Source organism: Platalea leucorodia, assembly GCF_965183815.1.
Source record: "Platalea leucorodia genome assembly, chromosome: 7".
Taxonomy (NCBI): Eukaryota; Metazoa; Chordata; class Aves; order Pelecaniformes; family Threskiornithidae; genus Platalea; species Platalea leucorodia.
This window is the reverse complement of record NC_138829.1, coordinates 50,529,972-50,554,984: the sequence shown is the minus strand read 5'-3', so window position 1 is coordinate 50,554,984 and position 25,013 is coordinate 50,529,972. Positions and strand designations below refer to the sequence as shown.

The 25,013-nt window shown below is 46.3% G+C and overlaps 1 protein-coding gene across 4 annotated transcripts in view; it reads right to left on the bottom strand.

The window, feature by feature from the left end:
• Positions 1-23,258, bottom strand: part of PAMR1 (peptidase domain containing associated with muscle regeneration 1) — a gene marked incomplete at both ends in the record, with an annotated part of 56,700 nt that extends 33,442 nt beyond the window's left edge. For 3 of the 4 annotated variants that reach the window (XM_082317057.1, XM_082317058.1, XM_082317059.1), the window contains 4 exons: positions 3,537-3,651; positions 9,993-10,121; positions 10,878-11,054; positions 23,186-23,258. In XM_082317057.1, the coding sequence (XP_082173183.1) occupies positions 3,537-3,651; positions 9,993-10,121; positions 10,878-11,054; positions 23,186-23,258 (494 nt within the window). The remainder of the gene's footprint in view (positions 1-3,536; positions 3,652-9,992; positions 10,122-10,877; positions 11,055-23,185) is intronic. The other variant, XM_082317060.1, reaches the window with a different exon arrangement.
• Between the last annotated feature and the right edge of the window lie 1,755 nt (positions 23,259-25,013).

The following is a 25,013-nucleotide window of genomic DNA, read 5'->3' as shown; positions in this document are numbered from 1 at the left end:
ATTAATTCAACTTAGCTTTGCATAAAATGCATGAGTTGAATTCTAGTTCTGTCAGGTTTGCCAGAGACATCTTCACAGGCATCAGGTTATACACTACATCTTCAAAACATTCTTTCACTGGTGGATCATACCCCAGGGATCTACCCTTATGGAAGTTATAGAGCAATACAAATTAACCCATTCATCCTTGTCACACTTATCAGGCTGTAGTTTATCCTGACTCAATCCTAAAAATATTTACCCGTTCTCTGAACTAGTACATTTTTGATTAAAATTAAGTATGTGTGTAAGTACAGAAGGAAAGTTTCTGGGATGCCCCCCATATAATGGGAGCAGTATTATTTATAGATGTAAAGGTAAACTCTGTCTAGCAGTGTGTTCCTGAACAAAGAATATCAAGAGATATTCACACAGAATGAAGGCACAGAATGAAAGAGCGATACACAGAATGTTTGATTTCTCTGCTTTAAAAAATGATGAAAAGAGAGTGGAAGATGTGAAAGGCATAGGGGGTTCTGATTTGCATTTTATTTAACTTAGCACAGAAGCAGGTACACTGTACTGATGGCATGGGATCCCATGATTAAGACTCAGAATTGGCAGGTCAGGAAGCCTGCCAAGGCTTTTCAAAACCTCTTGGCTATGTCCCAGCTGACAGGACCCTTTACAGACCATGAGGTCTATTGCTGTTTAAATCACAGGTACAGGCAATGTAATGAACCTCAGTTCCCTCACCTGTGAAACTGTAACTATGTCATAATTTTCTTGGATATTATGAAACTAAGCATGCGAATTTAGTGCTACAGATCATCAGATACAAAATGGAATGCAAAGTATTGTCTTGATTTGATCAGTGTCTGCAGTGTGAATACATTCACCAACCCCTCTGAGGAAAGCTTCTAGCCAAAGGAAAATATTTAAAACTGCATCTCCACTGAGGCATTAAAGAAAATGATTGAAAGTTGTGAGCTACTTCTACTGTGGTATGATATCCCTGACATGGCTCGGGCCGAGGGAGCCTATACATCACAACCAAAAGAAAAACAAGGCTGGAAAAAAGCAGAGAAAACAAACTACCACCACGGTCTGGGCACCATTTATCAAAACAGCTCTGCTTAGCCAACTCCCAAAGGACTGAGTGGCACAGCTTGAAGCAAGGGAAGATTTATGGGTGCTCCCGAGAGTTTTACTCTTCCTGCCCTATGTAAGCAGAGAAAAACCACTTTGTTCCCCTTCTGTATCACACTGTCCCCATCCTTGCCCTCGCAAGCCATCAGAGTGGCAGCAAACAGGATTTGTGCACAAAGAAAATGAAGGAGTTCTTTTGTTAGCAGTTGTCCTGATTCAGCACAATGTTGGCTGTGCGTTACAGCTCTAAGCAGAGCACCCACAGAGGGGATACAGCATGGATGACAGACCCAGGAAGAAGACTCTGGTGGCCTGCTTAGTTGTACCTGCCCTTCTGTCTAGGAATGCCCTAAAGGAGAAGCTTTAGGCTAAATGTACCAGTTTTCCACAGTATCTAATTGCTGAAGCACCTCAATGGCCAGCTTTGAGGTGGTCCACCTTGAAAACCTCAGCTGATTCAAAACACACTCCAGGGTTACCTTATGTGAGGTAGATATAGGTCCTCATGTTGTGTTAGCCCTGGAGGCTTCCTCCTATGCCTCCTGACTCGCAGGGCAGCAGGATTAAGTGCAGACATTCAGAACAGTTCCTGATCTTTCCCTAGAAGTGCCGTATCATCTGCTGGGATCTTTAGGCACCTAAACATCAAGCTCAGCTCGGGTTGGGCACAGGACTTTAGGCTTCTCCAATGCTACCCAGCTCAGATAAATGTAGTTGCTTTCAAAAGAAGGTTGGTAGCTCAGGCTTCCCTCTTGGTGACTTTCACAGTTGGAATGTTATGTTATGTCACACCAACAAAATGCCTAGTATTGTGTTTGTTTGACTATAAGAAGGATGGACATGGGAAGAAAGCGAAAGGCATTCTCTGCAGGATGCCACTCATGCTAGTTTTGCATCTTCTGGTAACAGCAAAGGTAAACGGAGTGAACTGTACAGATCTCACATGACACTAACATCTTCATAGCATGCATGTGGATGGCCTTCAGGGTCTAGAATGGAGGTCTGATTTCTCCAAAGAGTTAGTACCTCTGTTAGCTTACTTTACAGCACTCCCCATTCCTCTGCCTTAAAAATGGATGACAGTCTCCTTAGTGCAGCTACAGCAAGGACTGCTGTTCAATCTAGTGTCCTTTGTTAAAATAGCTTTTCCTCCCTTTCTTGTACCTTGTGCCTTGTTCCACCTGGCTGTCAACTCTTTACCCAGAGATGGATGCATTCACTAGTGATGTGCATGCACAGGATCCATTTTCACTCCCACACCCACCCCCATAAAAGTGGAGACAGGGTGACACCTGTAGCTCCTGAAGCACTTTTTAAGCCTTGCAATTGGCAATGCCTTGTTCAGAAATGTAAAAAAATACCAGGTTACCACCTCCCTGAGCTTGTGCTGTGCAAATCATACACCTAGCCAACAACATATTTTAAAAACAAGGTAGGGACAGCTCATACCTGCTGAGACCGATGCAAAGTTGTGTCATGAGGACACAAAACTCCTCCTCACAGCATTGCTCCCCTGTGTCTCCTACACATTTCTTCAGAGTCAAGAGGCTCCAACGCTATCCAGGCAATAATTGCAGCTGCTCATAACTACACAACAGGCTTGCATTTGCAAGTCTGAAAAAAGAGCATTAGTGTGGGAATGCTACAAGCTCTTCTTTTCTAGTCAACTGATTTCTCTTCCTCTTATTAAATATTAAGTCTCTCTTCAAACATATAGGAAGAAATCTGTTTGTGTATCTAGCATACTTCTTTTGCCTGGGCTCCAAATCTGGTGAAATATTGATGTGAAGGCTTTAGCTACTGTTTTTATTATATTAGCTAGTGGGTTTTGAATACAATATCCTGCCAAGCTTCCTGCTGTATGTGTGAGCTCCCTGCTACACTCACGTGAAAACAGTATTAATTACCCCAACTAGGGGTTCTGCACTAGGCGGCATACACAATCAAGAGCTGTGAGCTTGAGTCAGCAGGGATGGGTTAATAGGTCTAAGCATACACAGGTCAGAGGAGCGATGACTTGCAGGAGAACCAATCACATCCTCCAGATGTTTCTGCAGCTTTTCTTCACAGAATGTCTTAGTTCAGCCCAGTACACTCTTCAGAAAATATTGGGCGCTTTGATGTCAAGGTCTTGAAGAGATGTTTAGAGAGATACACTGTGCCCCATATCTGAGAAACTCCCCTTAGCATCCAGCTGTTCTAAATGGGAATTGAAGGCACAGCATTGATTTGTGCAGTGGCTGTGCATCACAAGCTAGACGAGGGGAAAGAGCTGAGGTACCAAACACAAAGTAGTGGCAGTACCTTCATTGCCCCAGAGCTCCCAGCTGTTGACCCTCATTGACTCTGGGTTATCCACATGCCCCAATGTCCACCTGAAACCAGTGCTAAAAGTCAGTATGACCTACCTTAATTCAATGTTCAATCCAGCTTGAACATGAATAGTCCATTCGCATCGTGCGTTCAGTGGGTAACCCTCCAGCAAAATTTGTCCTCTAGAAGCCCGAAGAACCTGCCCACACCCTGGGGAGCAAAAGAAGAAAAAAAATCTGTGTGAGGGACCTTCAAGAGGCATTTGAAGAAAATACATGTAGAAATAACACAGGAATGAGAAGACAGGCTGGCTTAGGAAGATATACACACTTTCTTACAAAGCAGTATATAAAATAATGGACAGCTACACAATGGTTATAAAGAGTTATGACTCTGTTAAAGTAATGTCTAGGCTAAGAGCACCCCTAGAAAAGTTTCAGTTGATTGCTTCTCCCTGGTTTGCAACACAGCCCCATGAAACCATTTCTTATAGCTTTTGCCCCACTCTTGATTAGCCCACCCACCCACCTGACTGACACTGCAGCTCAGAACAGTTTTGATGGATCTTATGTTGACCTGTGTAATCACTGAAGCCAAGGAAGCTGGTGAGAAAGTGCCAAAGGTAAAATGAACACTTGAATTAGCTCAAGTGAGCGAAACAATGAGAGGAGGAGCTGTTGCACTGAACATCATCGTTTCAAGTCCTTCATAAGGAGACTATTGGAGGAAAAACAGCTGATGTATTCCTAGAGGAGACATCTGTTTGTCCTCAGGATTCACCAGATCTTCCTTACATGTTAATGCCACCATGCCAATGGAGACCTATAACCATCACAGCTCCTCCACCAATGACTCGATGTAACACATATATAATATACAGCCCTCATCCCTTCTCTCAGGTTAATTCCTATCCTTCCTTTTCTCTTATCCCACTCTGCCTGTGTCACTCTTAGCTTTTAACCATACTAGTGTACTTCAGTGCCCAGCATCAACAGAATAAGATGAAATACTCGGGTCATTTGTGCCCAGTCTGAGAAAACCATCAGAGGACAATGACCCGAACAAACAACAGACAAGGTCACACACTGAGGAAGAAATATCTTTTCATGGCTATCCTGCAGCTGTCCCTAGACAGCTGTCCAGGGATAGTTGTCCTAATTCCTCATCTTGGATGCTGAACATTTTTAGCCTAGAGAGTTCTCTCACCTTCAGTAACCTCTCCCTTTCCCCCAGCTATAAAATATGGCTAATGGTATTTTCCTCTGTGGAAGAAGAAAAGTTGTTTAGTGACTTTTCTAGAGCCTTCTGTCATCTGCAAATGCAAGTGCTAGCAAAATGCACAGTTAACTCACGATGCACCAAACAGAGCTAATTTCTCAGTTTCTACTTTCCTGACTACATCTTTCCGAATGGAGTCTTGCACATGGCTACGTTCCCTGGTAAGCCTTCCATTGCATTGCTGGGGGATGAGGCTGTAACTGTAAGCCAGAAATTGCAATTGAGCCTAACAAACAGCATCACCAAACCAGGGGACTCTGGTAGGCTGCACACCACAGATAATGAGGATAAGTAAAAAGACAAATGACCCAAAAGACCTCCACAGCAACTCTCTTGCTTCTTTTTACCTCTTTAGTCCAACAGAAAGCCCTTCTCCTTCCATTTGTTTCCAAAGAGGAACCCTAAACTTTCAACCAGTAACACAGGATTAATGTTTCCTACTGAAATGGTGAGTTTTAACACTTGCCTCAGAGCCCTTCCTTCCTTTGGGAAAAGAGGGTGACAGTGACCTGATTTGGTGAAGTACCAAGCATCTGCGCTTCCCATTGATCTTAGTGTCTGGAAATCAGTCCTGCTGCATCTGGTCTATGGGGAAACGTGAAAACTGCAGGTCAATCACTCCTCTTTCTTCTTAAGAAAGTATTGCTCAAATGAAATAACCTTTGTTCATTTACCCTCGGTTACCCTTAATTAAGCAGGGCCCAAGGAAACAGAAATCCTGCTCAGAAGAGTTCCTCAAAAGTGTTTCATCCTCTTAGTGCTCTCTGTAAAAGGCAAGGATTAATGACTGTGCCCAGCAACCACATTAGGATTCAGCAAGTACAGCAGGATCTGTTGTGGTGCACATGATAATGCTCCTTCCCACAGCAAGAAACAAGTGCTGCCGCTGGCTCCTGCCTCAAAAACAACCTGAGACAAAGCTGCTAGAAATCTTCAGATGGTTTGACAGGGAGCTTGGACCACCTCAAAGAAAGTTTCCCTTTCGTCCCAAAAGGCTTTTGAGTTTCTGATGCCTTTAACAAAGGAAAGCCAAAGAACTGGTGCAAAGAGATACTTGTGTGCATGGCATACTAAATGCACTTTTCTGTTTGCAGTGGTACAGCCTGAACTCTCTGAACACTGGTGCCAAGGAAGTAGGTTTGGCCAGCAAAGCAGGTGGTCCAGAGGCTAAAGACCACCATTCAATGACTGCCTCCAAAAGAACGTTCTCAGATTTGCTACCACCCTTCTCTGCATGAAGCACCTTTGTGATCACATCAGGTCTGTGCTCTTGTATCTCCAGCCCTTCTAGCAGAAGTTAGGCTGACTCCCCAGATGAACAGTTCAATCATCTGTTGATCAAAAGGAGTCTTTTCTCTTCCCATTCTGAATCTGCGGGAAACCTGGAAAGCTCTCAAAAATAATTTACATCCTAAACACAAATGCTGGCAAGTTCTGCCTCATTTACAAAAAAATAATCCACTTTGGCAGAGTGTCAACATCCTTGTTCCGTTCCTGTTCCTGAAAAAAAGGCAGTTTTCAGGGCCACAGTAAGATTTCCTCTAAGGCTTGTTACTAACAGAAAAGAAAACAATTTGGGAGACCCGTGGGTCAATGGAGGGAGAGGTCCTGAGGAGACCTCCGGTAAGAACTCATTATCTGCTGTTTGAGTGTCTCAGCATTGATATGGGGCTCCTTCAAAGGTCAAGAGGACTGAACAGAGGAGAATGAGAGTAGAAGCGTTACTGGTATTCAGAAACAAACTGATATGTGAAGGCAGCTGTCACTCGTTACGCCTTGTTGTTACCTGTTGCTTGTTGGTCACCATTATTATGTGCAACACTAATGTTCGCAAAGTCTCTAAAACTACAAGTACTGTTGTTCGTCATGGGGACCGCATTCAGACAGCAAGGCTGAGGACAGCTGTTAGACAACACCACTTTCGCCTCTACTTTGATAGTGTATGTGTTTTCTAGCAGCATGACAATTGGAGGTTGACAAAGGCTGTTGGAGTGCAGGGTACAGAAGAAGGGGTCCTGCAGGGTTGTTTTTCTTCTGGTTTTAGACTCTGATGTGCCTTTTAGGGCATGATAGTCCAATAAACAGTTCCACTAGGAAATGTCTCAGTACCTAATTAACTCTGTTCAGTGAGGTTTTTTCCTAATAACATTCCTTTGGACTACCCTGTACCGTTTCGATTTTTACCAAATGATCTGGTGTCCTTTGGCTGGTTTTCAGACATGTCGATGCATCCAGCTACACCAGCAGACAGTATGGCCCCACAGGCCAGCCCATGTTACTTCTTCCTTGCCACAGCCCTCCAGACACATCACCACTTTTGCTGGCAGTTCCCAGAAATTGCTCCCAGGGGCTCACCTTGCCCTTGCGATTGCGGGCAGCCCCTTGACTGTGGACAGCCCCACCGGCAGGCCTTGCTGCTCCTCTTGGGGTAACCAGAGCCTGCCCCACAGCTGCCCCCCCCCACTAGTGTGGTATTAAACAGTCATTACTCCTGCCCGTAGGCTAAATTGCAGCTGCGCGCTCCTCTGCACCCCTGGCACCCATCCCCTTGGGCCTACACGCGCGGCCATTGCCCCCCCTCGCTGACAGGAGCGGCCTGGGGCGTGCGGCCTTGGGCCGGGCGCCTCGTCCTCCTCCGGGGCCCCCAGGCGCCACCTAGCGCCCGCGCGGCCGTGGTGCCGCGCGGCGCCCGCGGGCGGGCCGGGGCGCCTGAGGGAAATGGCGCGGCGGGAGGGCGGAGCGGCGGAGGGCGGACGCTGGAGGGGAGTCCTCGCCGGGCCCGGCCGGGTAGGGCCGTGTCCGGGACGGTTCCTTACGGCGGTCTGATAGTGAAGGGATGGAGCCGGAGCGTTGGCCCCTCGCCGCTGGGACGCTCGCCGGTTACGGCAGAGCCCGCCCGAGCCGCTCGCTGCTGGCCGGGGCCGGTGCTCCGCGGCAACGCCTCCCGCGCCCCGCGAGGGGGAGACAAAGCCCGGCGCTCCCTCGGCGGCGGCGGCGGGTCAGGCTGCGGCCCGGCCGGGGGCTGCCCATCCGCATCTCCGGTTCTCCTCCGCACGGGTCCGTGCTTTGGGCAACCGCCCTGAAGCGTTCAGGTGTGGGCGGCGGGTGTGAAGTCTGCGGGAAGGTTGCCTTCGGCGCAGGGGTAAGGTAGACGCGGGCCTCGCTGGGCAGGAGGAGGTAAAATCTGGGGAAAAAACTTCTTTAGTTGGGGACGCCTTGCAACGGCAGCTCTGCCAGGAGGAGCCGTCCTTTCCGGCCACTGCGGCAACGCCGCTCCGCACAGCCGCCGACCTGGTGTGAGCTGAAGCGTTGTGTGTGGCTGGTGTGCACGACGAGCTTGGGCAGGGCAGGTCCCGCGGGCCGGCCATGTGCTTGCTAGCAGAAGGCACTGACATTTGCAATATAGGATGAAGTAGACAGGTTACATCCCCCAATTACTGTGGTTGCACTCCCTTGCGTTCCCAGGATTTATTGGCGCTCTGCTGCTGTTGAGGTTCCCGAGTCAGGCTGCAAAGTTCCAGATGTGATCCTGTGTGCAGGTACCAAAGAGAGATGCCTCCTCCTTCACTGTCCAAAATGTGTTGTGTTAGCACAGCCACTGCTACAGCAGCACGCTGTCATCCAAAGGCTACTTGCTGGCCACCCTCCAGACCCAAAGCCACATAGCTGTGAGCCTGCCAGCCAGCACCCACCATGCTTATAGGCTGCTTTCTGGACATGCAGTCTCTGCATGCCTGAGCCTACTGTCAAGGCCAAAAGTGAGATAGCCATGAGAACCAGAGCACGGGAGCTCTGGAGTGTGCTGGGCTGGTAGCTGTCCCCTGTGTTAAGAGTGGAAGAGACAATAGTGCTATCTGCCCATCCTACCCTGCCTCTGAAGTACCGCAGAACCACACAAAAGAGACCACATCCTCAGTGTCACACTGCTTCCCTCAAGAGAGCAAGTAGTAGGAAAAACACTATTAGACAAAGCTCTGCAAAATTTCAGTGTTGCAAAAATGTCCAATAGACTGCAGTGTGAGGGTGCTTTAAAACACAAATAGGCAGAGCAGGCTGAAATATACTGTAGGCAACTGATCTACTCAGGCAGAGGGAAGAAGGATTACATGAGCTGATGATTCTTTCTTGGCTCTGCTCTTATAAAAAGTGCCAGGGGAGCTCTAGCATCAATGCAGAGCAAACAGGACTTTAAAGTGCTATCAGAAATCACACCGTAAACTGCAAGAGACTCAGTTTAGCAACTTCCAAAGCACGAAGGTTGAATTAGGCGTTTTGCTGAAACATGTTGATTCTCTGTATTCTGCTGTTAGAAGCAGTGATTTTATTTTGCTTGCTTTCACCTCCTGAATGGTCATGGGCTGTGTTGGGAAAGCAGGTTCAACTGTTGCTTTAAAATCAATGCCTAAGAGGAGACAAGACTAAGGTGTGTAGAATAATGGACAGAACAGAGTAGTAAAAGCAAACTCTGCTTTCATCCCTTTCAGTGAAATGTGAACAAAGAGACAGTCAATAAAAATTGAAAGATGGTTGGTGAAAGGCTATACCTTCACCAGTGGGAAATTGGTAATGGAAATACTAGTCTTAAATTGTATCTAATTAGCTTACGGAATTCATTATTGAAAGATAGCACTGGGGCCAACAGCTTAGCAAAATCCAGGAAGCAGGAGCTTTTTGTATGCTGTCAGAACAAAACCTTCAGATATTGCTACCAGAGCCTGCAATACTCCTGGTCCATCACAGTGCTGTTAGCAGTTGCAAGACACTGTTCTCCAGAGCTGCCTTGGAGTGTGTTGGAGCTGTGCAAAGGAGGGAGGGAGCACTGGGACATCCTCAGGGCTGGTTCTGCAGCCCAGGGGTTGAAGAAGGACAGAGGAGAAGCTCTTTGATACAGCTGTTGCCCTTGCAAAGGTTTATGCTTTGATGAAGGCCTCTGGTGAATCAGTTATGCTGAAGTATGTCCAGGAAATGCAGAGAACAGAAGATTTCCAGAATCACAGTAGTTAAAGTTTTAAAATAAACCAAAACAAACCAGAAGTTTAGTAGGGTTGTAACCTCTCATGACTTGGGGCCCGGGCCAATCTCTAGCAGATGAGCACTGGGAGAGTTTTCTCCGCTGTAGATCTGCTTACTGCCTGGTTGTATTTGCCCTCTCCTGCCTGTGGCCTTTGCAGGAGTCACCGTACAGCAATAGCTGGAAAGGCACAGCATGGCTCTGGCTCCATCCCACCACTCCCTGTCCCTGACATGCCTCCCTGCCTGTGTAGGACACTTACTCATGCAGTCCCCTCCGTACCAGCCAGCTCTGCACTCTGCACAGTACATCCCCTTGATGTAGAAGTCATCAAGCGTCCCTCCCCAGGAGCCGTTGCGGCAGGACTTGCAGTTCTCAAAAATGGTGCAGCCTGAAAGGAGAGCCACTGTGTTAGAAGAAAGCCAAGGTGGATTGTCCTGCGGGGAGAGAAGCAGCCTCTCTCTCTTTTCCACAAAAAATGCCAATGACATTAGTGACTGCTGCGGTGCTGACAGCTTCCCTGCTGTGAACTGTACCCAACCTCCACCCCCAAACCCCAGGCAGCTCAGACTCCGAGATTTGGAGCCAAACTCCCAGTCTGACTTGCCCAAACCTCTAAATCTCATTGCTCTGACTGTAAATGCCTCTCTCAGGAGTCTGAATGTGGATGCTGGTGCTGCTCAGGCCCAGCCCAAGTGATTCTGATGTTTTCTAACCTGGTCCTGTCTCCTCCTGCTCTCACCTTTCACTTTGCCCTTTCCTCCTTGCTAGCCGGACTTCCAAGTCATCTCTCTTCTTGCTTTGGGGATGCAAATCATCCCAGAGCACCTACAACACTGATGGTGTGAAGCCAGCTGCAACATCACCCTTTGGCAGCTCCCAAGCCTGCCCAAGATGCCCTGAGAACAACATTGCTGGTAGAAAGTGGGTTTTTTCTGGCAGCAATACCACCTGCTGCGGGGTTGCCTTGCCAAGTGTCTTGCTGCATTCAGGAGAGTGGCAGAGGGAGTTCTTGAGGAGATGCAGGTTGATCCCATGCCCCAGTGAGATGTGCCTGCCCTCGCCACTCCCCTGCCCACCAGCTACCATTATGTGCTGATGCCTTGGGCAAAGATCCGGTGTGAACACAATGTGGCCCTAAACATACCTGGGTGGATTAAGCAGGAGTCGCACTCGTTCTCCTCGTTCCTGCAGCAGGGAATGGTGTAGCCCACTCTTTCTTTACGTCCTGGGCAGATGCACTCAATTTGGTCGTATTCGCAGCACTCCCGACACATAATATTCCACTCAGCACCCGGGCAGTTTTCATTGATCACTGTGTACTCTGCAAGCGGGGAACAGAGAAGGGGACACACAGAAATAATCCATTATCTGCTGAGGACTGGAAGGATCTATTATTCAGCGATTTGTCGGATCATGTATGGCATGAGGCTGTCTGAGGTCTTCGGCCCAGGAAATCCCAAGCTACATGGTAACATGCGGCGGAAATGTCAGCTCAGTTTGGGTGTCTAAAGAACACATGGGCAGTTTTGCAGTGCCAGCCAGAGGAGGCAAACAGACCAGGGGGAAGGAATATGTTCACTTTAGTCTTTCCCTGCAAGGCCTTCGCACTTCTGTGGTGAGAAAAATAGTTTAGAAAAATCACAGAGGAAGACGTCACATGAGAAACTCTTCTTCAAATTGCAGGACTGATTTACGGCCTCATATATAGTATAGATTATTTAAACTATAATAGCATGTTTAGGTTGTATTTCTGTTTGTGAATTTGCTACTCTTGAAGACTAGGGTGTTCATTATTTTTAAAGGTTCATTTTGTCTGGCATTTCTAATATGGTAACATTATTAATATATTTTTATTATTTAGCATAACCTCATATGGTGATATTTAAGCTATGCTGGAAGTGCCCTTTTAGGAAACAACCTCAGACCGTGACTCCAGGCTGCCACAGTAAGTGCAGATCCCATCTTTCTCCACCAGCGTGCTGTCTAAATTCTACAAAGTGAAATCTAATGAGCGCACAGTGCTGTCAGCATGTCTCCTAACCAGCTGACACACCTGAGGACTTTTTTTGTGGAGTCTGATGGTAAAAAGAAAGAGAGCAGACTACAAAGATGAGGCATGAAGGAAACATAATGAGACTATCTCTGTCTTCTTCCCTGTCTCCTCCCCTTTTTTCTTTTTTTTTCATTGTGGTTAGGTAACATCCTTTTTCCTTTTGTTTCAAACTCTGGTAACAGGGCTGCCGTGTCATTGCAACAAGCCATACATCTCTAAGGCACAAAACTCCCATCTGTGCCTGTACATTCACTCCCTTCTCACACTGCTGTTTTTTGTTTCTTTGTGCCTCATAACCTAATTACCATGTCTGCTGAAGCTCCCTACCACTGAACCTTGCTGCTCTGTCTCACTTGATTCTCCACAGCCTCATGAAGCCTGGTTCCTGGAAGCTTATCTTTTCCCCTAATGATGTTTACTGGCTCCATAAAAAAGAAACCACCAAACTGTTTCTTCATTTTTTTCCCTTTGGCTGGGAAATTAAATTCAGCCCTTTGTGCTCCTCAGAACTGACCCTTTCCCTTGTCGTTGGTGTACTGACCGGGGAGAGTCCACCACCACTCTGAGTTTGGAAACCAGGCTGCTGTTTGCACTGAAACCTTTCTATTCCCCCTCCTCACCCCCATAATCAGTCCAAAAAGAAAAAAAAAAAGCGGCTTCTGTCATTCAATAAGAGTCTGTAATTTTTTTATTTCAATAATAAATTCTTGCATCTAAATAACCTTATTGTTAAGCAGTTATATAGCCTTTGGCCTGTAGATCTCGATATGCTCTACAAAGTCCTTTTTCCAGATGGGAAACTGAAGCACAAGGGAGGTGAAGTGACTTTGTTCAAGGTCCCAGAGAAAAACAATGGCAGAGCCAGGAATTAAACTCATACCTGGTAATTCCCAGAACAGCAGTCAATCAACTTGGCCAAGTTGGGACTTCTTAACCTATGGCTATTATTCTCTTTTAATGAAGCCATTTATCTATGAACTGTATCTGATTCAGATTCCAGAGCAAACTGATTACACGTGTCTAGTTATCTTATTAGAGCTGACACTCAGTTTGATACATCTCCGCATACATGACTGAAAATATCTGTTTCTGTGGTGTATGGGGGTGAGGTCTCACTCCTTGTTGAAGGAGGGCTCCCCAAAGTCTGAGTAATAAATAACTACCCAACACTCAGGAGCTTTTGCAAAGGTTCCTTCAAATTGTTGTGTTTCACAACTCAAGCTAGAAATCTAATTTCTCTCAAAATTGCTAAAGCTTATTAATAAAATAGCTATATCCATTTGGGTTGTGTCTGTAAATTGCCCAAGAGAAACTACTATCTGTAAAATGATCCAAATGTTCACAGGCAAAGTTGCACTGGAGTGACTAAGGCATGTCTCCATCCTTGCAGGAATTCAAAACCTGGTGAGATAAGGCTGCAAGCAACACAATGTAACTTCCAAGTTAGCACTTCTCTGAGAGAGGGGCTGGACCAGATGACCTCCAGAAGTCCCTTTCAACCTAAATTACTCTATGCTTCCATAAAATATTGCACATGTATTTGTATGTGTGTAGAGAGTGTGTGTGTATATGCTTATGCATATTTATTTTTATAAGTAGAGTTTGTGCACACAACAGAGCCAAAAAACAGATGCCACACTTATTCTTGGTGAATGGAATGGGTGTATTTGTAGCATAAGTTGAGTTTAAGGTAATATTTAGTGTTAAGATGGGAGCAGCAGATCTTGGCCCTTAAAGAAGTGTAAAAATAAATTTGCTGCCACCTAGAAATGCTGTTTTCTCCCTTCTTGCCCTTGTCTCAACTGGGACAATGAAAATAGACTGTCTTTTGATTTACTGACAATTTAATTCCCTTTCAAGTTGTCGGGTACTGCAGTTTGGGCAACGTATATAGCCTTGACAAGGAAATTTGTGGATCTGAGATTTTTTTAAGTGATCCTCTCTAGGATTTTCTTCACAGAAATCATTAAATCTATTATTCTGAAGTTTTGTAGAAGCTATTCTTGAAAGAAATTTGTGTGAAGACTTTATGCACCTCTTTAATAACAGTAGGATCCCTTTTGTTTTGCGTAAGTATCTCCAGGCTACTGAACAAAAGGCAAAAGAAACATTTCCCTCAGAAATTTAAGAGGAGGGAGATGCACATTGCCGCTAGCGTGTGTAATGAACGTTTGTTTGTGTTGCTGAGCTCAGCCTGGGCACCAGGGATGAAGAGGCATAACCCCACTCCCTCTTGTGTGTTTGGGGGAATGGTAACCCCTGGCAGCTCCCCACACCCACACTTGGCCATTATTACCCAAAAACAGAAGAGAATGAGGCAAAGAAGAGCAGGGCTAGATTTATTGACTGAGTAAAATAGCAGAAGCCAGGTCTTGGCCAACTGTGGCAGAGATAATTGTGGGGTGCTTTGTGGGTCTGACTTTGATAATCCTCCAAAGCAGGCAGTCTGGTTTGCAGGCAGTGGCTGCGTCTCCCAGTGTCAAACACAGTTTAGAAAGTGGCTTGACCTGATTTTGGGAGAAGCAGGAAGAAGCTGCTTGACAACCCATGCAAAATATTCAGCTGAAAAGAACAAACAAATCTCTTGACAGACAAATAAACAGTGGATTAATTTATGGGATTTTAATGATGGAAGAAAAGCCCATTAAATCCAGGCACAAACAGCACACATGGAAGCAGCTCAAAACCATGGAAACCAAGCAAGAAATGGCTGTGTTGGGAAGGCACGCGAACCTCTGGGGAAGGTGCCGGAGGGAAGACCTGCTCAGCTTGGGAGCCTGGCAGAGCACACTGCAGTGTTTCACCCAATGCTTTCAGTCCAGCCTGAGGGACAAGTGAGGTGGGAGATGAGCACTGAGGCATATGCAGGGGGGCTGGTAATTCTCATGCGTTTCCAGGTTCAGATGGCAACACATTCGTGCTTTTCAGTGACATCTGCACCTAGCGAGACTGCCTAGTTCCTGTAGCACATTTCAGATCCTAAAGGCTATCAGCAATGGATTTGGTAAGATGACAGTAGAAAGGGATGTTCCCAGTCAATGTCCTCCCTGTTAGCAGCGTCAGTCCAAAGGGCTGAGTTACAGCGACGGCAATTCATCACAGTGATGCTGCCACCTCCCCTGCTCCCTGGTGCTGAGCCAGGACTTTGGAGGAACAAAAGGCTCCACACTTTGGGGAGCCTTCCCCGCTAACAGGTGGGCCCTGAGCTTCCTCTGTGAACACCTGCATGCGGGTGATGGGCCGCAGCAAGGAGAAGATACAGCAGGACCATGTGGAGGGGTGGGCTGGCGGATCCTGCTCTGGGCTCCACTGAGCTGGCCGCTAGGAGCCGAGCTGCTGAAAAGCAGATGAAAAGCATCTACAGGGGAGTTGGCACCGAATGAAATGGACAGCCAATTTGCTGAGTAGTTTAATGCTTACTGACTTCCCCTGTCAGTAACAGGACCTCAGTTTCTCCACAGATCCTCAAGACTATAAAGGCAAAACTTTCAGCCTTTGCTCTTGATTTTGACTCAGCTCAGTGTTTGGCTTTTTAGAAGTGGTGCTTGCCTGCCTGCCTCTGTACCATGAATGCACAGGAGCCAGTGAAGGGAAGGAGTGGAAGCAGGTTACTCCTGGTGCTGCAATAGCTTGAAGGGTAAACAGTTTTAATCTGCTGGACTATCAAGCTTCTACTGTCACCCACTTCCTTTATGAAGTTGCAGCAAATCCAGCTCTGATTTGACTTGCCAGGCTCACCCACATCCCTCACTTTCTCTGGCTCAGAATTCCCTTTTTTGCTTCTTATTTTTGCTTCACCTTTTCAAAATGTGCTGACTTCCTTGGCCAAGATGTGCTTGGGCAGCCTGGTGTGCAGCAGAGGAGCTTGAACAGTTAGTGATGTAGTCATTATCTCCCTGACACAAGTGTGTCTGTTTTTCCTATCACCCTCATGGTCTGGGCACACATATGACTCGGCCATCTCTGTCCTCGCTAAACCTCAAATACTATCCTGTTTCAAACTGCAGGATTTTGGAAAATGAGGTGATAAAAAACCACACAAGAAATTCTTTTATTAGTACTTGGGAAGGGTCATGATGGGGGTTTGACAGAAATATTGTTTGAAATTGAGTGGAAATGCAACTTTCCAAAAGGGTAGTTTTTACTGCACCATTCTGAAAAGCCAGAAGTCTCCTTGGAAGATAAGAATACTGGAGATATGTTACTTATTCTTATGCCAGTGAGTTCAGAGAGGCTGCCCAAGTAATAAAAAAATAGCTGCAAGGATAAGACCATCTTAAAGCACTAGTTCTATTCAATACAAGGTCTGCTGGAAATGATAGTGATGAATCCTGTGGGACATAAAATGAGCCCAGTCAAATCTCTGTTTCAAGGGAAAAGCAGAGACCTATCAGGGATGGAAAGAAGTCTGATCATCAAAGCAAGCTATGTCTTAGAGCTCAGGGACAAAGGAAGAACTGCCAAAAGCCAAGCTGAATTTGACCTTGCAAAGGAAATTAAAATAATAGCAAAAGGCTCTTCACCCATATAAAGAAAAAAGAAATATGGAAAGAGGAAGAGAGACTCCTGTGGGATGGGGATGCAAATGAAAGGTAAGACCATGGCGGAGAATGTAGTGAGTTATTAGCTTTCATCTTCAGGGAGGTTGTTTATGGGGAACAAGGGCTTGAGGTTGTGGAAACAAAGTGTGATCCACATATTAGTGAGCTTCTAACCAACTGCAGTTTGCACCTTGGGATATTCAAGTAAACCAACTTCAATTTTGGTTTATCTTACTAGGTCAGGCTTAAAGCTTTGGTGATTCGGGAACAGATTCACAAGCACGTTGCTGCCTCAGGGGTGGGTGAGGCAATTAATCATGGTAAAACTTCAGCTTCAGCACACTTGTCTTTTGCCATGGTGAATTTGTCAGTCATAGATACCTTGCTAGATAGAAAGGCGATTTCAGTTCCAAAGGTCTCAAGAGCTGGGAAAATTATATGGCTAAGAACTAAGGTGAATTGAAGCAAGCCTGATTACACCAATTAACTGTTGTGTCTTCCACTTCTTTGGAAGAATGACTTTTTTAGGCTGCAGTCACTTTAAGCTGATATAAGCCCTTGCTGCTGATGAGATGGGACACCCTCCTCCTATATCTCCCTGACTTCCCATTCCCACTCCCTATCCTTGTACTGGCATTAGCTGCTATGTGGAGGGATCAGAAAACCAGCAGAAAACTAGTTTTCCGTCTCCATCTGTCCTTGGGGGGGGGGGGGGGGGGGGGGAAGAAAAGTTTATAGCTTAAATGTGCTCTACAGTCCTCCAAAAGAGAGAGCACCTTAGGACCCTGATGGATATATGTATTTATCAGAACTGAAAGATGGAAGAAAGTGCTTTATAAGGACATCCATATCTTGGTCTGAACTGATGGAACTTCCCATCCTACAAGTCCATTCTGTTATCCTGCAAAGACAAGTTCTCCTTCCATGCCTCAATTTATCCATCAGCACATTGGTAAAACACTACTTAAGCTCAAAGAAGTATTATTTCAAATTGCTTTGAAAAGTGCCATATGAATTTGGTTGACAGCCACCTGAACATGAGCCAGCAGTGTGCTCAGGTGGCCAAGAGGGCCAATGGCATCCTGGCTTGTATCAGGAATAGTGTGGCCAGCAGGACCAGGGAGGTGATAGTGCCCCTGTACTTGGCACTGGTGAGGCCGCACCTCGAATACTGTGTTCAGTTTTGGGCCCCTCACTACAAGGAGGACATTGAGGTGCTGGAGCGTGCCCAAAGAAGGGCAACGAAGCTGGAGCAGGGTCTAGAGCACAAGTCTTATGCGGAGCAGCTGAGGGAGCTGGGGTTGTTTAGTTTGGAGAAGAGGAGGCTGAGGGGAGACCTCATTGCTCTCTATGACTACCTGAAAGGAGGTTGTACCGAGGTGGGTGTTGGTCTCTTCTCCCAAGTAACAAGCGATAGGATGAGAGGAAACCGGCTCAAGCTGCGCCAGGGCAGGTTTAGGTTGGATATTAGGAAAAACTTCTTCACTGAAAGGGTAGTCAGGCACTGGAACAGGCTGCCCAGGGAAGTGGTTGAGTCTCTGTCCCTGGAGGTATTTAAAAGACAGGTAGGCGTGGTGCTTGAGGACATGGTATAGTGGTGGACTTGGTAGTGCTAGGTTAACAGTTGGACTCGATGACCTTAAGGGTCTTTTCCAACCTTAATGATTCTATGATTCTATAAATTAACAGTGCAATTAACAGAGCAGATACGAACAGATACATCTCTAAAATTAGAGTCCATAGAGGATGACTCTTTCAAAGTGATTATTCAACCAGTTCATGTTCTACAGATGAGAACTTGCCCCTTTTTATTTGATTGCATTTTAATTTTTCAGCATGATGCTTAAAAGCATTTACTACTTTCTGTAGAAGAAATGAACATGTGAGTTTGAAGGAGCAATTTCTTAAGGCTCTTATTAGGGAAAATTTGGCCATGTAATAATTTTGAAATAAAGCTTTCTCATTTAAAGAAAAAAATAGCTCCAACAGAGGTGAAACCTAGTAACAGCTAACATTTTCCTCTATTAGGAACAGAGCGTTAAGAGAATTAAAGGGATAATGCTGTCTCTAAAAACACTTGCTTCTCTTTACAAATTATTATTCTTTTTAGCAGCTGGGCTAATTAAAAGAGGAGCTAAAATACATCCCTGTTTGAGTTTTACTCAGTGTGCTTACTTTATGGGTCACAGACCTTTGATGCGTAATTAGACTGCTTCTTCTACAAAGTCAGTTAGCATCCTTTCCTGTGCTTTCACACAGCAGTGAGAGTGGGGGGAAAAAAAAAGAAAGGATTTCTATAAAAAAAAATCCAAGCCAGTGGGTGAACACAGGGGAAAATCTACTATACTAAGCTGAATCTGTCCACTTAATAAATGTGCATTAACTTGACTGTCTTTTTTAAGGCCCAAATGCAGGATTGTGTTGAAAGCAGACTAAACTACTACAGAAAGTATATTCTGTTTAAACATTGAAAACCTGTCTAGTGTAAGTACAACTGTGTTCTGCTGGATGAGACCATCAGTGCCTTAAGGTCTACCTTTTTAAAAATTCAGATCATGTTTCACATAGAAAAAAAGGCTAATGCACATTGTCCTTTGATTCAGGAATTGGGGTCTGCCTAGTGTTTTCAAATAGGAGGGTCTCTATTGCAGGTTTCCTGCTGTCATATAGTGTTTAGTAGCTATAAATTCAGAAATAAATAGTCCTGATATTGTTCCTGATAGGCTGTAGGTTGGCTTCATCATGCTTCTACAGTACTGCCTTTTTTACACATGTAAGCTTCTATTCTTAACTAGGCTATGACAATCAAATCATGAACTCCCAACACTTCTGCTCCAAGGAGAGAAGAATTGTTAGTTCAATAAAAAAATTATTTTTGAGGTCTCCATCAGGTCCTTAACAGGATTTCCCATGTGACTTCCAAAGCTTGTATGTCTCTCCACACAGCCTTGTTTTGCTTTGTCTGTGTGAAAAATCAAGTATCTCAGTGTAACTAAAAGGAAAGCAAAATAAAAATTGTGCTTCCTATTTGTGAGGTCTAGACTTTGCCCATCTAAGTGCCGTAATGGTGGGTTAATGCAAAAACAGCATTAACATAAATAGCTCTAGGGTTTTCTGTTTCCAGTCTTAACTGAAAACAGGACTGTCAATTCAGTCTTTCTACATGTTAAAGCCTCAGTAATCCCACTGACCCTCAGCCAAAATTGCCTCAGTCGTGATGCCCAACCAGTTGTGTCATTCCCCCCCATTTTCCTCTTTCAATAAACCTGCATGCCCTGCAGCCCCTCCTCTTGCCTGCTCTACCCACTGCTACAGAGAGGACTGACAGGTAGCTCTAGGGTAGGATGCTTGTTCCTATTGGAAACTTCCTGTTCCCTTCCTTCCTACATTTCAGCAGCACTTGTTCCCTGGTGGTAAGCTGTAACGTGCAAAATAGAGCCATACTCCGCACCTCCCGAGTTGAAACTCTGCTCCGTTCCCTATTTTCTTGTACCAAAGCCTTATATCCCCTCCTTTCCCTTTAGGGACAGGCCAGTTGGGCCACAGGCCCAGAGAGCTGCGTCAAGTGTTCATGCCTCCAGCACATTTCAGATCCAGTTCCAGTTTAAACCTCATTCTCCTCTGCACGCATCTTCCCCTTGCCCTCAAAACACCACACAGCTTCCTTTTACGGTATCTTTTTGTCATAGTTGGATTTAAATTACAGGCCATCTGTGCCACTAGCCAGGAAGCATCTAAAGTAACCTGAAGAAGTCTGCCCTAAACCTCCCCCCTCCTTAGGTTTCTTCTCTGTAATTATGAGCTGGCATTTGTGATCTTATTATCAGCACTGTGGCCTTGTGTCTTCATATGAGAAGGGCTGTGACAGGATAAAATAGCCAGGGTAAGGCTAAAACTCAGAGGTTGCCACATTACCCTTCAGGCCTTGATTTCTTTCTGGGATAGAGGAGCTTATTCTGGCCAGAAAAATTATACTAGTGTGATCAGGAAGAGATTTTATTTTCTCTGTGCTGTAGGACAAGGAACAGGAACAGGTAATGAATGTAGCACTTTGGAGTTAGTGTCAGCATCGATGAGGTTAGAGAGCCCAGCCTTTGCTAATGGGGTCTGGGGGGCAAAGCCAGACTTCTGCAATAGGGGAGAATATTTGGGAATCTGTGGAGAAGCAGCAGCTGCAGTATTGAAATTCATGACCACATAAGGTGAGAAAGTGCTTGTGTTATAAACATGGAGGAGTGGTGCTGGACCTGTCTTGAGTGCTTGCTCGCTGTAGCAGTGTGAGACCTGGAACACGTTGGCAGTTTACTTTCAGTTAATGTTGCCCAGACAGAAACAGTCCACACAGACAGCAGCAAAAGCCCTGAGCCTCCATCTCAAATTTTACTCCTTACAGCTCTCCCAGGGTGTGTAGTCCAGCCCTAACCAAGGACTGCAGATGCCCTGAGGCTGCCAGCCCTCTGTCCCTGCTGATAGCTTGCCTCCCTGCCCTATGGCCTCTCTCCACATCCCTGGCCCTGCAGGAAGGAGAGGGGCATCCACGTCCCCAAGGGAGCTCGTGCTGCCGGCAGCACCCACATGGCCCTGTGGTGGTGAGGGCTCCCTCTGGGCTGATGGAGAGCCAAATCCTGGGCACCAGCAGGCTTGCAGGGACTCCTGTGAGCCCCTTGAGGTGGCCTCGAGGTTGAGAGTGAGTAACCTCAGCTTTTCTCCAAAATAAAAAGCAAGTCTCTTTCCCTTTGTCCATGCTAGGAACCTAAACATGTGAACTGAAGTAACCCATTTGCTAAGATTGAATGCATCTGGATGTGTCTGAGTGCATCTGGCCTCCCCTTCTCTAGACAGAGGCTGATGGGGGAGGAGAAGAGAGATTGGGAAGGGTTTAGATAGGCAGAAACACACACAAACACATATATGTTTTTAAGGAAATATGAGTCACTTGCCCTTCAAGTTTATTCCAAAAATCAATTCCCAGGCCTCCATGACTCCTGCCCCCAAATCTTGAGGGAGGCCCTGTGCAACTGGGTGTGATAAGTATGGATAAAAAATTGGATACATCTGTGGGGAGGAGGCAAAATGCTATTTTCCAACCTGCCCTGACATGCTAAGGCCACTGCACTTTTGAATCGCTCCCCTGTCTCTGAGTGCCCCTCCCACCGCTGCCAGAGGGGAGCTCCTGGCCCCCTCCTCATGCCGCCAGCTGTGGGCTGGGTAAGTGCCCCCACCCGCTGCTCCACCAGCAGCAGGGCAGGGGAGGCACAGTGAGGAAGGAGAGGGGGTGAGGGGGACGTCTCTGCTCCATGTATCCCCCAGTACCTTCTCACACTGCTCCTGGCATGTGAGGAGCTGATGTCAGGGGTACTGGCATCCTCCCTCCCAAGCTCACAGCCCCACAGCCCTCATGTCCCATCGCCCATCATTGTCCTTCCTCCTCCCTCCCCTCATCACTGCTGCCGAGGGGGCCCCCAGCAGCCCAGTGCCTGCCCGCTCCTCGGACCGGCTTCTCGCCATGAGAGAGACATGCTGCCCCCGCAGCAGGAGGGATTTGTTGCCCACCTAGCCACTTGACAGCTGCAGCCCATGCCTAGGGCTGCTCTGCTACCGGCAGGGTTATTTCTCTGCCACCCCAGCACATGCCACAGAGCCACCTTGCCTGGCCAGTGTGCAAGGTGGCATGTGGCTGAGGGACAGGCCACCACAGGGACAAGTCAGTGCATGTGGGACAGAGGTGTGGAGAAGCTCTCTGTGCTCGTGGCCCAGGGGGAAGCTTTGGCAGGAGGTCAGTCTCCCAGGACGGCTGCAGGTACCAGTGGCCAGCCTGGCAGGCGGATGTCCCTGGTCACCACCTGTCACCTGCACCCTGTGCCACGAGGGGCCAGCAGGGAAGGGAACTGCAGAGGCAGACCCTCTGCTGCGGCCCCTGGTGAGGCAGGCTGTGAAGCGCCATCCTTGACACTGATTATTTATAGCCATTGCAATCAGAGTGCATGTGTACATGACAGCTCCCCCAGTAAGAGGCGCTTACCTTGCCAGGAGTGCTGCAATCTGTGGCAGCTTGAAGGGTGGGCGATTTGAGGGCACTGCACCTCCCAGTCCTTAGGGCTGCAACTCCTGAGAAAGCAGCCTGCGATGCTGACAGCTAGCTGCTGCAAGCAGCTCCAGCCACCTCCAGGTGTAAACAGCCCACGTTCGTGACCATAACAACAGCAAATTTGCACTCAACAGTAAATGCTTTTTACTTAACCTTATCAAGAAGAAACCATACATGCTGGTTCAGCAGAAACTGGAGCAAGGCTTGAGTATAAAAAAGATCATTCTGCTTTAACGAGGCTTCCCCTTCGAAAGAATAATATTGGCAGAACTAAAGCCCAGATCGGAAACAATGTGTGGCTTTTGTTTTCTTTTTTTCCTTAACTTTTTTCCTCCATTGCCTTCATTCTTGGTGTTGGGGCTGGAGAGGAAAGTCTCTGTCTTGCCAAACTAAACAAATTACGCTTTACAATTCGGAGACTTAAATGCCTCTTTTTATCATCATTTCCTTAGCACTGAGTGTTGAGAAAATAAAGCAGTAGTAAGCGAAGTGATTGCATACCCTTTTCTTGATGGCCACTGGCAAACAAATCCAGCCAGTTGTTTCTCTTTAAGGCTATTAAGTTTGCCTGGAAATCATCCCTCCCCCCACAAACACTCCATGCCGGCAAGAAAAAAATAAATAAAGCAGAGACCCTTCTTTCTATTTTTACCATCCCTGCAGATCTCTCTACTTCCCATGACAGCGCATGAGATCAAACCCCTCTGACCACACTGAAGGAAAGGGACTCATTCAGCCGTGCCGGGAACGCACACGCTCACTTACGGTACCTCTTGGCAAGCAGGAGATGAGCAGGAGCTGGAGGAGAGTGAGTCCTACATGTGTCCAGGGGGCTCGCTCCATACTGCCCAGGCCGGTGCAGCGGTGTGACTGCTCGGGAAGGGAAAGCAGGCAAACAGCTTTTACTGGGACCTCACCAGATCCAGGCTGCGAGTGATCTCGGATTTCAGACCTCAGCTCGCTCCCATCCTCACCAGAGGGGAACTACCTTCAAGAGACTTCTCAGGCATCCAGAAGCACGACGTCACCCCAAACCTCTCCAACTGCTGCCTTAACCCTTTCTGGACTCTGGCAGCTGATCCCTTTTGTGATGGGTTTATTGGCTCAGTGCTCAGCTCTGAGACAGCAATTTTCATCTTGGAAAGAAAGATATCGCAAAGTGGGAAGAAACAGAAATGTGAATATCTATTTATATGAGTCATCCCAGTTGCTGTGGGTGAGCTGAATTTACATACATCTCCAGAAGGAGGCACTTCATACATGCTTCCTTTGGGCTTGCAGGGGTTGATGCATCCTCGGGGTGCTGCCCCTAACGGTGGGGCAGGGTGTGGGGTGGGTGCAGAGACGGATTCCTGGCCCATGCTCCCGTGACCAGGCAGCCTGGCCAAGCAACATGTTCCACTTTACAATGTGCTTAAAATAGCCGTGCATTTTTATGGTGGGGCAGATGAATGAATGAGGCTCACTAAAAGTTCACTCCACAGTGGATGAAAACCACAAAACACAAAAGGAATCACTTGGCATACACGCACTCGAGCTAGTCAAAACCTTTTTACGGAGTCCATTTCTGCCAGGAAATGCAATTTTGGCAAAATTGAAATGTTTTGTCGGAACATGTTGATATTGAGGAAATGTTCAATCCAAACAAAGGAGATCATTTCATTTGGTTTTTATCTTTGTGTCATTTTTTGTTTTGCCTTTTCTATTAGCACATGCTACTGATTTTATCTGGTCTTCAGCTCATATTTCATAGCAGTATATTTTTTCTAATATTTTTCTTGCATGATTTTTCAATACTATCCAAAGGAAATATTTCATAGTTCTAAACCAGACTTTCTCAATTTCATTTCTGTAGCAAGTTTTCAAAATTTACATACATTGTGAGGGGGAAAAAATGAAATATTGGCATTTGCTTTGGAGTAGAAACTCAAGTATCTCAAAAAACTTTAACATACCTACAGCTGTTTGTAAAGCTCTTAGGCATGTTGAGCAACCTCAAAAATTTGAGAGCAGTAACCAATGGAAACCATGAGTAGTTTACTGCAGTGGAAAATCCATTACACCTTCAGGTGGTCTTTCATGGAGTGAATTCCTTTATCCACACATCTCTCTAGGTTATGCTTGTCTGTCTACCAACCTATTGACTTTTAACTGTGAACAGTCTTCATAGTGTTTGTGCACCTTCCATATAAAACAATACCAAAGTATTCATGATAGTCTTTTTTCTCTAAATCTCTTAACACTGATGTAAACCCACCATTGAGAATACTAATATAAGAAGACCTGAGATAGATGCCAAGATTTTAACCATTATGGCACATAGTGCTACTCAGAACATGTCAGCATAACATGGTACTTGAAGGACATTTTGCGCTCAGCTGCCGTTTGACTTTGTGTGGCTCTCAACAGTGGAACCGATGCTAACTGCAAATACAGTAATGATAAGTCAATAAACATATAGTTTCCACTTCTCAAACACCACCTTTTTAGATCTATAGATACTGATCGTGGTGGGTTAACCTTGGCTAAGGGCCAAACTCCCACCCAGCCACTCACTCACCCCCCCTTCTCAGCAGGACAGAGGGTGAAGACAAGGAC